Source organism: Cervus canadensis, chromosome 31, assembly GCF_019320065.1.
Source record: "Cervus canadensis isolate Bull #8, Minnesota chromosome 31, ASM1932006v1, whole genome shotgun sequence".
NCBI lineage: Eukaryota > Metazoa > Chordata > Mammalia > Artiodactyla > Cervidae > Cervus > Cervus canadensis.
The window spans coordinates 31,777,253-31,793,681 of NC_057416.1; the positions used below are offsets into that span (position 1 = coordinate 31,777,253).

The 16,429-nt window shown below is 51.0% G+C and overlaps 1 protein-coding gene across 3 annotated transcripts in view; it reads left to right on the plus strand.

The window, feature by feature from the left end:
- The first annotated feature begins 511 nt into the window (after window positions 1-511).
- PLEKHA2 (pleckstrin homology domain containing A2) overlaps window positions 512-16,429 on the plus strand; it is a 65,187-nt gene continuing 49,269 nt past the window's right edge. The window contains exons 1-2 of one of the 3 annotated variants that reach the window (XM_043454223.1): window positions 512-780; window positions 13,689-13,852. In XM_043454223.1, coding sequence (XP_043310158.1) covers window positions 13,712-13,852 — 141 coding nt within the window. In that variant the 5' untranslated portion in view covers window positions 512-780; window positions 13,689-13,711. Of the gene's footprint in view, window positions 781-1,025; window positions 1,176-1,888; window positions 1,911-13,688; window positions 13,853-16,429 lie in introns of those variants that run through there. The other 2 variants (XM_043454224.1, XM_043454225.1) reach the window with 2 other exon arrangements.

Sequence of the window (16,429 nt, forward strand, 5' to 3'; positions counted from 1 at the left end):
GAAAAAATTCCCTATGCACCCTTAGAACCTGCGACCCCAGCGGGCCCTGGGGCTCATTCGTGACAACCCGGGAGAGCTAACTTGCTTCGACCCTAACCCTAAACCTCAGCCCCGCGGTCCCAGATGGCTAAAGACTCGGGGTCCGAGGGAGGACCGGCTGAAGTCTCTGGAGGAAGGGGTTGGGGAAGAAGAAATGGAGTCGAGTGAGCCCGCGCGCCGGCTCACCTCCCTCCCCCAAGGATGCTCTCATCCCCGGGCCCCCTTCCCACTCGGACACCTGCTGCCAGGGCCCGGAGTGCGAGGCAGGGCCTCCCTCCGCCAGGAGGGCTTCCCAGCCCGCGTCCCACCTGCGCGGCCGCCCCCCGCCGCCGAGGGCGGGGTGGGGAGGTGCTCCCCGCACCCAGCCTTGGGGGCCGCCCCCGGGCTCCCCGCCCCCGCGAGGTCCGCGCCCCCGGCCGCGCCCCCCGGCCGCCCCGGCACCCCTCTCCTCCGCCGGCGGGCTCGGCGGAGCTTTGTACTCACATCCGGGGCTGGGTTTTGCTTTAATGCGAAACGTAATTAACCCGGAAAAAAGAGCCGAGAGACGAGAGAGAAGGAGTGGGTGAGGGCTCGGGGGGAGAAGAGCAGGAGGAGCCAGAGGCCCCCGAGAGTTTGGCGGCGACAGAGACCACCCCTCGTCCCCTCCGTCCCCCCGAGAGCGACGGCCCGGCGGGCGGGAGAGGCGCTTCCAGCCGGATGTAACGCGCGCACCCTGCCCGAGCCCCGGCCCTGCGCGGCGGGGTAAGTGGGGCGCCAGCGCGGGCCGGGGCGGGCGCCGCCGGGGCCGGCAGGGAGGCCGGGCGGCGGGTGGGGGGCTGCCCGCCTGCAGACCCGGGACCCCTGGGCGGGTCGCCACCGCCGCTGGCCGCCTCCGATGGCCCCCGGGGAGCCCGCAGGGCAGCCCCCCCCCCCCCCCGCTTCGGCCCTCTGGAGCGTCCGGGGTGGTCAAGGTCGCCGCCGCCAGGGGTCGGGCTGCGGGGGTGGGGCCGCCGACTGGGTGGGGGCGGGTGTTCTGCCGAGCTGCGATTTCTCACGTTTGCAGCGGCGAAACTTCTCGGCGGGTTCTGGCGCTGGGGTGGCCGCCCTGCAACGACTGCCGGGGCTGCGGGTAGGGGAGGCGAGCGGACGGCGTCCAGGCAAGTCCCCCGGGGCACGGATGGGGCCTCGGAGACGCATCTTTCTCTTCCCCTGTTAGCCTTATTCCGTGGCAGGCCTAGAACGCTCCCCAGGGAGATCCCCCTCTGCCCAGTGGTCCCAGTTCGAGCCCCCTCGGGCCTCTGGAACTGCGGGCACTGGGGTGACTTGAAGGAAACTGCCCTAAAATGCAGGTGGGGTGCCAGATTGGGGAAAGCACGCAAGGGGATCTGGCTGGCTGTCTCATCAACTTCTTCCCCTCCACCTTACACGCTTCCCTCTTCTGCTCCAGTTCTAAAGACTGTTAATGCATCGAATTAAAAAAAAAAAAAAAAAGGAAAGGGAGAAGAGAGGCAGTGTAGGAACGAAAAGTGTGCAGACACGTCCAGAGAGGAGGCGCGGCCGGGCCAGCTCGCTTGAGGCGGTCACATCCCCTCCCCAGGCCAGCCCTGCCCCCAGCCCCTCGCGGGGAGGTTTCCTTCCTACTCGGCGCATCTTCCCCTTCTAACTCCTCTCGTACCCCTCCCACCCCCCTGTCTTTCTTTAGGACTCCAAATGGGGATTTTCGGAGGAGAGCAAACAGCGGAGCAGGGGGAGGGGACGGGGCCTTCTACCGGGACGCCAGCTGTGGCTCCAGGAGGAAGGGGGAGGGGGAGGGGCGCCGCGGGCCGCCGAGGGCTGGGTGCGCTTGGGCTGAAGTTTCAGCGTTGTACTCCGGTTGTGTTCAATATATCTAAGTAAGTCACCTCCCCCCCACCCCCACCACCCCCCCGCCCGGCCCCGCCTTTCCTCCTTTCTGAAGCTTCATCATTTCTCTGTCTTGGGGGGCAGAATCTTCCGAAATAGTAAGGCCAAAGATCTGGGAAGAGTAGAAGTGTTTTCTATTTCAGTTACATTCAATGGGTATTTTTTTGGTAATTAAGGCACCAAAGACAGTGCTGAACAAAAGATAGCCTCTGTCTTCAGGGGGCTTACCACCTGAAGAGGCCAGAGGACGTCCACTGGTACTTAGAACAGAGTGCCGATTGTGAAAATAGAGATCCAGCATGCTTTGAGAAGCCAGAGGCTTTTTAAAAATTTTTTCTAATTAATTAACTTTTGGAATTAATGTTTGGCTGTGCTGGGTCTTCCTGGCTTCCAGGGCTTGCCTCTGGTTGCAATGGGGGAGGTTGGGGGGGAGGGACTACTCTTCTAGTGGGCTTCCCATTTCGGTGGCCCCTCTTGTTGGGGAGTCCTGGCTCTAGGGTGCAGGGGCTTCAGTAGTTGCAGTTACCAGGCTCTAGAGCAGAGGCTCAGCGGTTGTGGTACAGGGTCTTACTTGCTCCGTGGCATGTGGGATCTTCCCCGACCTGGGATCGAACCCATGTCTCCTGTATTGGCAGGCAGAATCTTTATTACTGAGCTACCAGGGAAACCCAAGAAGCCAGAGGCTTTTAAAAAAAATCTTCATCCTTTTTCAGATATTAGCATTATGTGTTGTGTGCCACTTGAATGCAAGTGACTTTGGCCGTAGCTTGTAGTCTAGACTCTGTGCCAGCCTGGTGTATGACATCTGCTAGGTGCTAAGTAAATGTTTGTTGAATGAATGAGTGACTGACTGCAAGCACAGGAATTGTTTGCCCGATCCAAATGTTAGAGGAGAGCGCAGTGTGAAAGTGCCTCGGACTGGTTCAGGCGGGTTTGTAAGGATTTATCTCGGATGTTGCCTTTGGACCTAAGTGCCCTTTGCCCTCTTTGTAAGCCCTGCTGTTTTTTTTTTTTTTCAATTAAGTCTCATATGGACAGCATATAGCTGATACTTTATTTATTTTTAAAATATTTTATTTATTTTTGGCTGCACTGGGTCTTCATTGCTGGGTGTGGTGCATGGGCTTCTCATTGCGGTGACTTCCCTTCTTGCGGAGCATCTAGCGCACAGGCTCAGTAGTTGTGGCGCGCGGTTGGCCCACAGCCTGTGGGATCTTTCCGGCCCAGGGATTGAACCCGTGTCCCTTGCATTGACAGGTGGATTCTTAACCTCTGGACCACCAGGAAAAGTTCTCAGCCCCGCTTTTGACAAGTGTGTGTGGCACTCCTACTGATGTGACTCGCACACTTCACAGGTGGGTGGGTGATCACCTGGGTGTGGATTGAAAAACCACCTGCCCTTTGGTGGAGAGTCTGCAACCCTTCTTTTCTTTTGCCATTGGTGCTTGCTTCTCTCTTCTGTATAAGGAAGTGGGGCCTGCAAATCCCGTCATGTCATCATAGTGTGCTGAACTGTTCTCAGCTCAGTATTTCCCCCCGAGGTTAAAATAAATACTGGAGATATGCTGCTTTTGGTTGGTACCTGCTTATGGAGAGATTCTGCAAAAAACGAGAAGGGCGAAGCCTCAGCAATATCACCCAAGCCCCTCTGAGCAGCCTGCCTGCTGGCTTGCCTGGTATTTGCTGTAAGTGCTGGGTCACTAAGGAGCCCAGATCAGCAGGGCCATGGTTTTCGGATGTGCATTCAGCTGGCGCTTTCTGAATCTCCCATCTTCTTCGTGGGACAGGTGGACCGGTGGGTGATGCCCCTCAAATTGGATGTTACTGTGGCCCCAGTGCAGTAAATATCTCTTCGGCTTCCCTGAAACTGTGGCACTGCTTATTCTGGCTGACATAGTCCTGGAGTTTGGAAAAGATGGTCTGGGTGCTGGAGCGATGCTTTTCCCTGCTTCTTCCCTCCTCCACCACGAGCAGCTGTTGTTGCTCAGTCGTGTCTGACTCTTTGCAACCCCATGGACTGCAGCACACCAGGCTTCCCTGTCCTTCACTGTCTCCCAGAGTTTTCTCAAACTCATGTTCATTGCATCAGTGATGTCATCCAACCATCTCATCCTCTGTCATCCCCTCCACCTCCTGCCTTTAGTCTTTTCCGGCATCAGGGTCTTTACCAATGAGTCGGCTCTTTGCATCAGGTGACCACAGTGTTGGAGCTTCAGCATCAGCCTGAGTGAGCACTTGGGGCTGCCTTACTTTCAGTTTTCCGTGCATCTTGGTGAGCTGGAGAGGACTCCAGTGGTCCAGTCCGTTAGGCTTTGGAAAGGAAGAGAGCAGAGCAAATATTGTCATGTGACAGCAAGAGAAGACTGCTAGCTCTGTCTGATACAAGCCCATCACTGAGCCAGGGAATTGGCCAGGGCGGGGCGATGGGATAGGAGGGATGGGTCTATGTAGGCTGGTGGTTGGTGTGGTTGAACAGTAATTGGAAGACTCTGATTACTTGGGTTGCTCTGCTCTCCCCTCCCCTGGTCCCTGCTGGTAAAACCATCCACCCTTTTGGGCTTTATAACTTCTCTCTCTCCTGGAAGCCTTTTCTTTACCCTTGACCCCCACTGATTGAATTGACTTGCAGAAGATTAAAGACTGAATTAGGTTCTCTCCCCTGGGGGAAAGATCCATGCCTGCTGGGACTGGAGCTTCCAACACTGCCCAGGGCAGCAGGAGGCTTTCAGGTCTGGACCTTTGTGCCCTTAGAGGCTGGCCAGCTGAGATAAAGAGGGTGGGAAGTGAGGTCCCCTTCTCCTTGAGACACACGATGGTTAAAGGGCAAAGGTGAGGGCTCGCTCTCCCATCAGTGCGGACCCCGTTTGGCCGTCCACTTGCAGAGAGCATCTCTGATCCCCGCCCTGGGCTGAGCAGGAGGTGGCTCCAGAGTCCCTTTCCTGGCACCTGATTGCAGGCCTGGTTCTGTGAACCTGCTGGGTGGCCTGGCCCATATGGATCCCATGGATCTCTTGCACTTTTTTCAATAACTTCTTTGAGAAATTTAAGGTGAGAAATATGATGGTTCTCTGAGGAGATGGGTGAGTTACGACAGCTCATTTGAATCCTTGTGAGAGATTCCAGTGTCACTGCTTTCCCAGTGGGATTTGCTTACTGATATTGGAGGGGTGGAGACAGTCTGGCAGCTGTCCGTCCTGTTTAAACGAGTGATGGAAGTCATATACTACTTGTTAGGCACCCCAGCCCTACCCACCCCCACCTCCCCCCCAACACACATTTACCCAGTGCTTCGTCTTTACCAGACCTCCTGTTAAGCACTTTTCACACATTTCGTTTAATCCACACGGCAGCCTTTGAAGTAGGCACAGCAGTTCTCTCCATTTTGCACATGAGGAAATAGGCTCCGGAAAGTTTAGTCGAGTCTGTCTGGCTCTGAAACCCATGGTCTTTCCCTTTACCCCAGCACGTAGGTGAAGTCAGCACGCCCTCTTCTTGCCAGAGTTTCATCAGATGCACTCTAACCGACTGATCGCTGTCCTCCGCACATCCTCTGGGCCACACCCAGCCCCTCCTCCTTCCCTGCTTCCAGGGACAGAGCCCAGGGCATTTAGACTAGCAGGCTTAGACTGTTTATACTCTCCCAGCACCTTGCAAAAGGCTAGTGCTTAGGAGAAATAAGGATGCTCTCTTTGCTGCTCCCATTAGGAATCCCTACAGAGAAACTGAACTGTTGAATCTTCTAACTGGGGACTTTCACATTCTGAAAGTGGGAGATCTCAGTTTTTATAGGTTATTTATTGCCCCCCCCCCCCCCCCCCCACACACACACCATGGCTGCTTCCAGTGCTGTGAATTCCCTGGGGTCAGGAACCTTGAGTCAAAGGCAGACCTTTGCTTCCTGCCAGCTCCATCCAGCAACCACATTTTCTCTGAACAGCGATGAGGCTGTTGTTCAGAGAGATCGTGAGTATGTAAAATATTTGTCATTTTCAGTATCAGTATTCAGTCATTCCTGCGTTTTCCCCAGCAATTTTTGCCCCCTGAAAACTTTCCTCTGGTGTTTCTTGCCTCCATTCAGGGTTCTTGGGCCCGCTGGGGACTGGGTACCTTTTCCTCCCCTCCCCATTCCTGTGGATGTCTGCATTCCTCAGCCTGCTCTTCCGCTGGGAACGTGTTCTCAGGACATTCCCTTCTCTTGCACATTATTCTCCAGCCTCAGACTATTTGGAATGTGCTCTTATGACAGTTTCAGAATGCAGTGATATTATAACCATAGGAAATAGATGTTCCCACACTTTCAAAGTTGGAATCTTTGGCCGAGTCTCAGGGCTGGGTTGCCAAATAGACGATGCCTGTATTGTTGTTCTTATTGCCGTTGTGTTTTTACTGAGCCCCTGAGCATTGCTGGGCCCTCCACAATGCACCCTGACATAGGCTGGAGGATTGAAGCACAGGCGACCTCTCTGATCGCCTGGCCCAGCGTTTTCTAACTCCACACCCCAGTTCCTGTCTGCTCATTACAGCCCTTGCTGAGACCTCTGATGTCATTTCCCGATTCACTTTCTCCTGTAGAAGTTTAGCAATTTCCTGCGGTGTCCCTCTCGTTCACCACCGATGCTGCTGTCCCCAGCTTCCACCCTGGAGGGTGACAAGATGGCACATATATTCACTGCGTGCCCTACCCCTCCATGTCAAGAAACACCTTCCTGACTTTTTTTCTGAAGCAGAATCCTTGGAATTCCCTGTCCTGCTAACACCAAATCGCGTGAAAGAAGAATCTCCAAGTGTACAAATGGATAAATGTATTTTTTTTTTTTTTCAGTTCTGAACTGTAGGAGATTATAGTGGATTATTTCATCCTGGAACCAGTACCATTTAAGGCTTTATCTGTTATCACTTCTGTCGTTTGAAGTATCAGAACAATCAGGCAGATGAGTTTCCCTTATTTCCCTCTATTTTTTTTTTTCTGTATCTTCAAACCCACATTCGTGATCTTAAAAATAAGACATCCAATACAGTCAGCCAGAGCTTTTATGAATTAATAGCTCTTTAGCTTTTCTTTAAAAAACTGTTTATCCATCTTTTCATTCGTCTTGACGTTTAATTTAAACGCGTCAGTCCCGTCTCCCAGATTTCAAGAAGGAAAATTCCACTGCCGGGGGTGGGGGGGTGGTGGTGGTGGTGGGGTCTTTGTTGGGGGTCCCTGCTTCCCTTCCCCAGGGCACTTGGCGGGCTGCGTCGCAGAGGGTGAAGCTGCAGCAGGAGCGAGGCACCCGCTTGGCTGTGAATCTTCAGCTGACCCCCGGGACAGGGGCTCCTTTTATGAAGACCAGAGAGCAAAGAACCAAACCCAGAAGGGAAAGAAAGAGCCTCTCTTCAAGGAGGTTGCAATAGGAAGTGAGAACCCCAACTAGGTTGGAGGGCGCCAAAGCCCTCTGGGTAGGTACCAAGGTTTTGAGTAGTAGTGATGGGTGGAATCGGGCTTTATTAGATTTAAGACTTTGAAACACCAAGAAGTCCCAAGAGAGCTATAATTTAAGCACGGTTTTGCTACTTTATGGACTCTGGAGAATTGAGAAATTTTTTCTCAGCTTCAAAACTTCTACCCTGGGGATGGGGGTGTGTGTGGAGTTAAATAGCTTTCCTCCCTGCTAAATAAAGTAACATGCATTTCCTGTAGAAAAATTTGGAAAATATGAAAAATATACAGATGTAGATAAAGTTTGCCCATGACCTATGAATAATAGCTGCTCATATTTTAGTGTCTGGATGTCAGTCTTTTTCTATCCAAATGCAGAAATATAAAAACAATATTTAGAGGCCTTGGGTTCATATTCTAAATTGTGTTATTGTATCTTAAAACTTATGGTGAGTTTTTCCTAATTTATTTAAAATTATGTGAAAACATAGTTTTTTAAAAGATTGTGCAGCATTTCCTTATGTGCAGCATATCCTTTATGTGAATATCCTGTCACTTCTTATTCCTTAATCATTGGAATGCTCAGGGTATTTCCAACTTTTTGTCATTATAAATTCAGTTGCAGTTGCTATCTTTTTATTTTAATCTGTATTTGCATCTTTGTTTATTTACTTGGATGGAATGCTGGAAGTGGAATTATTGGGGTCAGAGGGTATAAACTGCACATTTTTAGCTGTCTTGTTCCGTGTTGCCAAGTTACTTTCCAGAAAGGTTGCCACTCCTGTCCCGGGCGTGTAAAAATTCTAGGCAGTGTCTTCAAGTAGATGTCATGTGTTTCAGGCTGCAGCCGTCTTACTTTTCTTCCCCGCTGGTGCATCAGTCTTCTGCTGGGACATGGTTTACTTTCTTGGGGTCTTGGTCCCAGTGATATAATATATATAGATCTATTATATGTGTAAGTATTTTTTAATTAAAAAGTATATATATTTATTTGGCCGTGCCAGGTGTTAGTTGTAGCACCTGTCCTCTGGTTTCCTGATCAGGGATCAAACCCAGGACTCCTGCATTGGGAGTGCGGAGTCTGGGCCACCAGAGAAGTCCCAGGTTATCTGTTATGTATTAATGAGCCTGATAAAGATGTCAGTTGCCTCAATTCCTAGGGGACGATTTTATTGGCTTGAATCTCCTCCTGTGAAGGAGCCCAATGTCCTGGAAGGAGCAGTGAAGTGATATTTGGGACAGGGGTATCGCCTGATGCCCTCATCTCATTGGAAGGTGGGCAGCTGTTGACTGCTTCTCCTGATCTTTATCTCATCAGTGGGCAGGTGTTGGCCAGAAATCTCGGGTTTGGCCAGGTTGGCATTTAACTCATTTTCTGCTGCTGATCAGTAGGCAAACTCCATGCAAAGTCCCTTTCTTTCTAAAAGTTACACTTTTATCATGAATTAAATATTTAACATATTTTCATCTACAGCATATACTTGGGAACTTACAAGACATCTAGATCATGTAAAACTTGCCTCTTTTACTTTTCATTATGAACCACTATTTTCTTACTTGGATTATGTGAAGCCATGTTTTGGTTTTGTTTGACGTGTGTGTGTGTGTCTATGTGGAAGGGAGATAGAGGAAGAGAAATTGATTGTGTGCACACATAATTTTGATTTGCATTAAGCAAAGTCTAGGAAGGAAGATGAAGCAGGAAGCTAACATGAGAAAATGTGCTGCCTCCCTGGGCGTCATTATATATTTAAACTAGCCACAGTTGAAAATAATAAGAACATTCAGTGTATGTAGGATTATAGCAATGTAACAATATGTTGCTGGCTGCAGTGTAAACAGATGAAATAATTTTAGAAAGCAATTTTGTAATGGGTCTCAAGAGTTATAAAAGATCATAACCTATGATCTAGTCTTATTATGACTTGGAATTTATGTGGTATCCGTATGCAAAAGAAGAAACAAAGTATAAAAACATGAATTTTAGCATTAGAAAAATTGGATATCATCTAACTGTCTAATCATGGAGACATGGTTTAAGTAAATTATAGTAAGTCCAGTCCAGTGATGTTATGCAACCATTAAAAACACTGATTATAAAGACTGGGCAGGAACATGGAACATGTTTATGATATAATTGAAAGTTTTAAGAAGGTTGATTATGTGGACAGGGGCATGAAAAAGCATGCAAAACTGTAAATGATTGGCTGGAGTGATTTTTTTTTTTTTAATGCCAGCATTGTTATATTGTGAGTTTTGCACTAAAAATGAAAAAACGCTAGGGAGGTTGGCATGCTTTGGAAAGAGAGGGTACTGAATGGGGTGGACCGAGGTCCCTTCTTGCAAAGTTTGTCCTCTGTGTGTTGAACTCCTTGCTAGGTGGTCTTGGTATTGAAGGTGGAGGGGCTGGCCTGAGAGAATGCTCTCTGGTGGTCTGACCCTACAACAAGAACACTTGCCATGTTGTCCCAAGAGATGGGACCAGGGGCAATTACTGGGACTCAGCCCCCAGGGTCACGGTTTACCCTGTATTTTTACTTAAGGGAACTTGGTTAAAACAAAGAGTTTACAGGACAGGCTAGACTGTTACCCCTGAGGAGTATCATGAGAGCTGGAAAGGATGTTTCGAAGGGGTGACAGTATGTGCATGTTTCATCAAGTCCTGCCCCCTTTATGGGCTGGGGGCTCTTTCTCCCCTCCAGGCCAGATGGTTGGGGTGTGGGGGGCTGGGGGCAGAGTGAATTGTCTTTGAGGGGCCTCTGTGGGAAAAAGGGGAGCAGCCCCCGGAGTCTTGGTTGATGATGGAGGCAGGCTGAAGAGGTAGGGAGAGGGGATTTGGAGCCGGGGGCGGCCGGCACCCTGTACCAAATCTTAGCAGCTGCTGGGACGAAGATGCGCTGTCAGAGGACCAGGCTCAGGACCTCAGGTTTGCGTGTCGCTTCTGCGTGGGTCGATCTAACCACATTTCTGTGTGATGCTTGGTTCTCCTGCCGCTCATTCTGCGTGCTCCCACCCCTCCCACCTCCCACAGGATGATGAGCTGTGTGACTCAGCTGCTTCTCAGGACATCTGAGCAGCTTCCCCCCAACCCCCCCGCACCAGGCTAGAACCACACTCAGGAGATATGTAACCAAAATTCTTCCTTTTATTAACTTGCCTTTTGGTCCCTGTGAGTCCTCTTCCTCCCTTGAAAAAAGTGAAAGTTAGTCGCTCAGTGATGCTGGACTCTGTGACCCCATGGACTGTAGCCTGCCAGGCTCCTCTATCCATGGGGATTTTCCAGGCAAGAATACTGGAGTGGGTTGCCATGCCCTTCTTCAGAGAATCTTCACGACCTAAGGATAGAACCTGGGTCTTCTGCATTGCGGGCAGATTCTTTGCCAACTGAGCCACCGGGAAAGCCCACCCTTGGATCCATGCAAATGGGCAGCCCCCTGTTCACAAATGTTGATGGTGGAAAGAGTGCCTTCTCTGGCCTCTGACTTGGGTAAAAGACACTGATTAATCCCCTTAGCTAAAGAGGGGATATTGGAAAGGAAGCGTGAAGACAGATGCCAGTATTACCAGCTTAATGGCTGCACCCAGAAATGGTCGACTGTGTTATCCGCTGCAGTTTATACCCTTCCTCTTAGAGATGTCCCAGGACTGGGACAGCCCAGGAGCCCCCGGAACGTCTGTCGCTGTGGCCGGGCTGGCATCATGGGAGTTTGCTGAGCTTTCCTGGGGGATGGGTGTACCCTCACTGCAGGGCTGACCTAGCCTTTCTGCCTGGGACTCCTGAGTTCCCCTGATTCCCTGGGGGAAGCTCCATCCTTTCTCAAGGATCCATCCACTTCCTCCCCAACCAGCCTCTGACCTCTCTCCCCCTTGTCTTTGACCTGGTGTCTGCAAGACTTGAAATCGCTCCCGTGGCGTTCGTTCCTAACCCTTGGCTTAAAAAGCCCATCTCATCTCTCTTTCCTGAACTCACTGCTGGGCCGGTTGTGAGACTAAAGCTGGGGTGGAGGCTTAGTTTGGGAAGCTGCCCACAGGGACCTCAGACCACATGATGCACTGTGTGCGGGGAAGGGGGGTATCTCCCCCGCCCCCACGCTTGGTGTCCCTCTGCTCCTGTGCCATCTTGGAAGACCTCCTTTTTCCACTTTTCTCTCCCTTTTTTACCTCTTCTTTTACTCTCTTTTTCTAGCTGTGCTGTTTCATCTCTGTCCCGTTTCCCTGCCCACTACATTTTTTGCCCCCCATCATTACTTAATGAGTTACCACCAGATCCCTGACCTGTCTGCCTCCTGCCTGAATCGCCTGCCCCACGTCCCAATTTCTGCCTGACCTTACCTAGAATCCGGGATTCGCTCTCCCCTGGCATCTTGGTGTGTGAGCGGAGTATTTTTTTCCTTGGAGCAGCCTCTCAGCTCCACAAGGCCCCTTAGAGAGTCCATCACGCTATCGTCAACATCCTTAGAATCCGCCTCACCTTGTGGGAATGCGTGTCTTTGCCTGTGAGACTTTCCTCTTGGCCCGGAGGCCTGTGGGTGTGGCATCTCGGCTCACAGGCTGACCCAGGGTCAGCAGGGCACGGCCCGAAGCCAGCTGCCTCTCCGCCGAGCTTCGTCAGAGGCTCGGGGCCATGGCGGGCTTGGGTCGCGGTGAATTTCGCTTTGTTGGAGCCAATGCCATTTTCTCAATTCATCCCACCCTCTCCTTCCCCTACTGTGTCCACGTCTGTTCTCTGGGTCTATTCAGGCGGGACCCGGGGTGGGTGGTGTCTGTCCCCGAGAGTCTGACTGTCTCGTGGGGTTTTCTAATCCCTGGGCTTCAAATCCCACCTCTGCAGTGTGTTGTGCACCCAGGTGGGATGTGCCTGCCTGTTGGAGGGCTCTTATCCTCTTGGGGAAGAGAATGGGGCTTTTACTTCAGCTAATCAGACAGGAGGAAGCCAGGATTGGGGAGGCCCAGGATGCGGCTTGTCTCAAATCGCTGGAGCCTGTTCTGCAATCAGGGGCGGTCTCTGCAGATGGGTGTCTTCTGCTCCCTCACCCTTCTGATGGCAAGTGGCTTCTGGGAAATAGTGAAGTGAAGGAATTGAGGCTGGGGCTGAGGGCTCTGGGGGCTGCTCTTTGCACCTGAATTCCCAGCAGAGTTTATCCAAGTATTTGTACTGGAGCTTAAGTCCTTTCTGGACTTCGCTGGTGGCGCCGCGGTAAAGAATCCATCTGCATTGCAGGAGATGCCGGAGACATGGGTTTGATCCCTGGGTTGGGAAGATCCCCTGGAGAAGGGCATGGCAACCCACTCCAGTTTTCTTGCTTGGAGAATCCCACGGACAGAGCAGCCTGGCGGGCTACAGTTCACAGGGTTGGAAAGAGTTGGACTGAAGAGACTGAGGATTGAGTCCTTTCTGTGATATTTTCTTTACATATAAAATTGGGTTATGACCTACTTTACAAGGCTTTTCTGAAAAGTGATAATAATGCCTAGTGTTTATCGATGCTTCATGTCTGCCAAGCATTTCAGTTCAGTTCAGTCACTTAGTTGTGTCCGACTCTTTGCGACCCCACGGGCTGTGGCATGCCAGGCTTCCCTGTCCATCACCAATTCCCGAAGCTTGCTAAAACTCATGCCCATCAAGTCGGTGATGCCATCCAACCATCTCATCCTCTGTCATCCCCTTCTCCTCCTGCCTTCAATCTTTCTCAGCATCAGGGTCTTTTCAAATGAGTCAGCTCTTTGTGTCAGGTGGGCAAAGTATTGGAGTTTCAGCTTCAGCATCAGTCCTTCCAATGAATATTCAGGACTGATTTCCTTTAGGATGGGCTGGTTGGATCTCCTTGCAGTCCAAGGGACTCTCAAGAGTCTTCTCCAACACCACAGTCCAAAAGCATCAATTCTTTGGCCAAGCATTTAATTCTCACCAAAATCTTAGGAGGTGTAGGTACCATTATTATCCCTGTTTTACAGAGGCAGAAAGTGAGGCCTGGAAAGGTTAAAACAGTTTGTGGCCACACAGTCAGGAAGGGGCCAGAACTGGGAATAGAACCCAGGCCCCTGACCCAGAGTCTGGGCTTACATTCTCCGGGAGTGTGAAGATGCTTCGCACCCTGCCTGGCACATAGTGGAGCCTCAGGGAAGTTAGTTGAATACACGTTAGTGGATTTTGGTGACCATCTGTGGAACGGAGTTGATGGACATTTCCGGGGTCTGGTTGGGGTGGGATGTCCGGGGCCCTGGGGAAGGATGCCTGTGGGAGGGGGTGCTGGCCTCCCTGCTGGCAGAGGTGAGTCAGCCAGAGCGAGGCACCGCTTCGCCCTCCTTCTCACGGCCTCTCCCTCCCTCCCTCCCTCCCGCCACGCAGGGTGATGTGAGCAGAGCCCAGGAATGCCTTATGTGGATCGGCAGAACCGAATCTGTGGGTTTCTGGACATCGAGGAGAATGAGAACAGCGGCAAGTTTCTGCGGAGGTACTTTATTCTGGACACGCAGGCCAACTACCTGCTCTGGTACATGGACAACCCCCAGGTGAGCGGTGGCTGGGAGGGCACAGGCAGCTGCCCGGTCTCACTTACAGGGGGTCCTCTCTCTCGGGCAGTACAACCTACTGGTCGGAAGGGAGGGGAAAGATCCCACAACACACACACACACACACACACACACAACAACACATATAACACACACACCACAACACACACAACATACACACAACACACACAACACACATGTAACACACAACACACACACCACACATATAACACACAACACACACACACCACAACACACACAATACACACACAACACATACAACACACAAACACAACACACACAACACACAGCACACAATACACACAACATACACATATAACACACACAATACACATACAACATAACACACAACATAACACAACACACACAACATAACACACAACACACAACATACACATATAACACACACCATACACATAACACACAACACACACAACACATACACATAACACACACAATACACACAACACACAACACACACACAACACACATAACACACAATACACACAACACACATACAACACATATAACACAACACACAACACAATACACACACCATACACACAACACATACAACACAGAAACACAACACACACAATACACACAACACACACAACACACAACACACACAACATACAAACACAACACACACAATAAACAACACACAACACAAACACACATACAACACACTCAATACACACAACACACAACATACACATGTAATACACACACCACACACATAAACACACACAACATACACATATAACACAACACACACAACACATGCAACATACACATGCAACACACACAACATACACATACAACACCCACAACACAGACAGCACACATACACACAATATCCACACACACAACACGCACATACATGTACAAGAAGCCACCCCACATTGTAGAAAAGGAAGCTCATCTCTCCTACCCCTTGGGGATCTGGTGTCTTTTCTCACCATTGGTAACTTTAAAAAATTTCAATGTATTTTATTTACTTATAACTCTATATAGTTTAGTTTTTAATGATGGCTGTCATTGCAGCTGGCTTGCAGATTTCCAGAAATGTAACAGTTGACTCCGGTGAGCCAGTGTGAACTGAGTCTGTCACAACAGTGAAGTAGGTGTTGTTGTCACCTGTTTTACAGATGAGAAGGTTGAGCTTCGGAGAGTGTATGTGCTCTTTTTTAAAAGTTAATTTCTGTTAGAGCGTAGCTGCTTTACAGTGTTTTCTCGGCTTCTCTTGTACTGCAAAGTGAATCAGCCACACACGCACATGTCCCCTCTTTCTTGGATTTCCTTCCCATTTAGGTCACCACAGAGCATTGAGTTGTGGTCCAGTGGTTAAAACTCCGAACTACCAATGCCAGGGGGTGTGCAGGTTCGATCCCGGGTCAGGGAACTAAGATCTAGCATGCTGTGCAGTACAGCCAAAAGATTAAAAACAATTTTATTAAATTAAGTTAAATTACAGTTAAAAAAGAGAAAGGATGCAGGAGTTTAACCCTTGCAGAAGTCCAGCAGAGGCTGGCAGGGCTGGAGGCCGACTCTGGACAGTGCTTCCTGTTCCCTCTCGGCAGGAGTGAGTCTCGTGGCCACTCCTGCTCTTCCAGTCTGGGGCCCCGCCCCGGCAGAGAGTGTGACCTAGTTCCCTGAACTGGACAAAGGTTGGACCTGTTTGGATCCTGGGTGGGAGGTGACTTTGGGGGCCACCCAGTTTGCCACAGATGGGAAACGGAGGCTCACACTGGCACTGCCTTTGGCAAGCAGGCAGCGGAACTGGGTGCCTGGCTCAGGGTTCCGTGGGGTCAGGCACCGAGACGGCGCCTGAGGCTCTTTAGCGCTGTGCCTGAAATCCCTCGAGTCATCACTAGTCTGGGAAAAAGTTGCCCTGCTCCTGACTGGGGATCTCAGGTCTTTTTTTTCTGGCCCTGTGAGTGCTCTTGGCTCTTTCCTTCCTGCTGCCCTGGATGGGATGGGGCCCCAGAGCCTGGCATGGCCTCCGGACCTGGTCGTGGGTCACGGCCACGTGGGAGTCGGGGGTGGGCGTGTGGCTGAGAGCTGGCTCTCGTTCAGAGACTTGGGAAGAGGAGAGGCTGAGTGTTAGGGGAGGGCTCTGTGCCGTAAGATGTGAAAGTACAAAAAATCTGGGGGCTCACCCGCTAGAGGCCTTTGGCATGTGTCTTGTGGATCTGATGGCTGGGAGAAAACGCTCTAGGTACGGACAACCTACTCCGGTCACTGCCACCAGCTGCCTTCTCCGGGAAAGTTATTGTTGTTGCTCACTCAGCTGTGTCCGACTCTTTTGCAGCCCCATGGACTCTAACCTGCCAGGCTCCTCTGTCCATGGGGCTTCCCAGGCAAGAATACTGCAGTGGGTTGCCATTTCCTCCTCCAGAGGATCTTCCTGACCCAGGCATCAAACCTGTGTCTTCTGGCCTTGGCAGGCAGATTCTTAACCGATAAGGCACCTGGGAACCCCCTTTCAGGGAGACTTAACCCTAAATAGAAGCCCCGTGGTTCACCCACATCCCTGGTAGCCCTTCTGTGGGC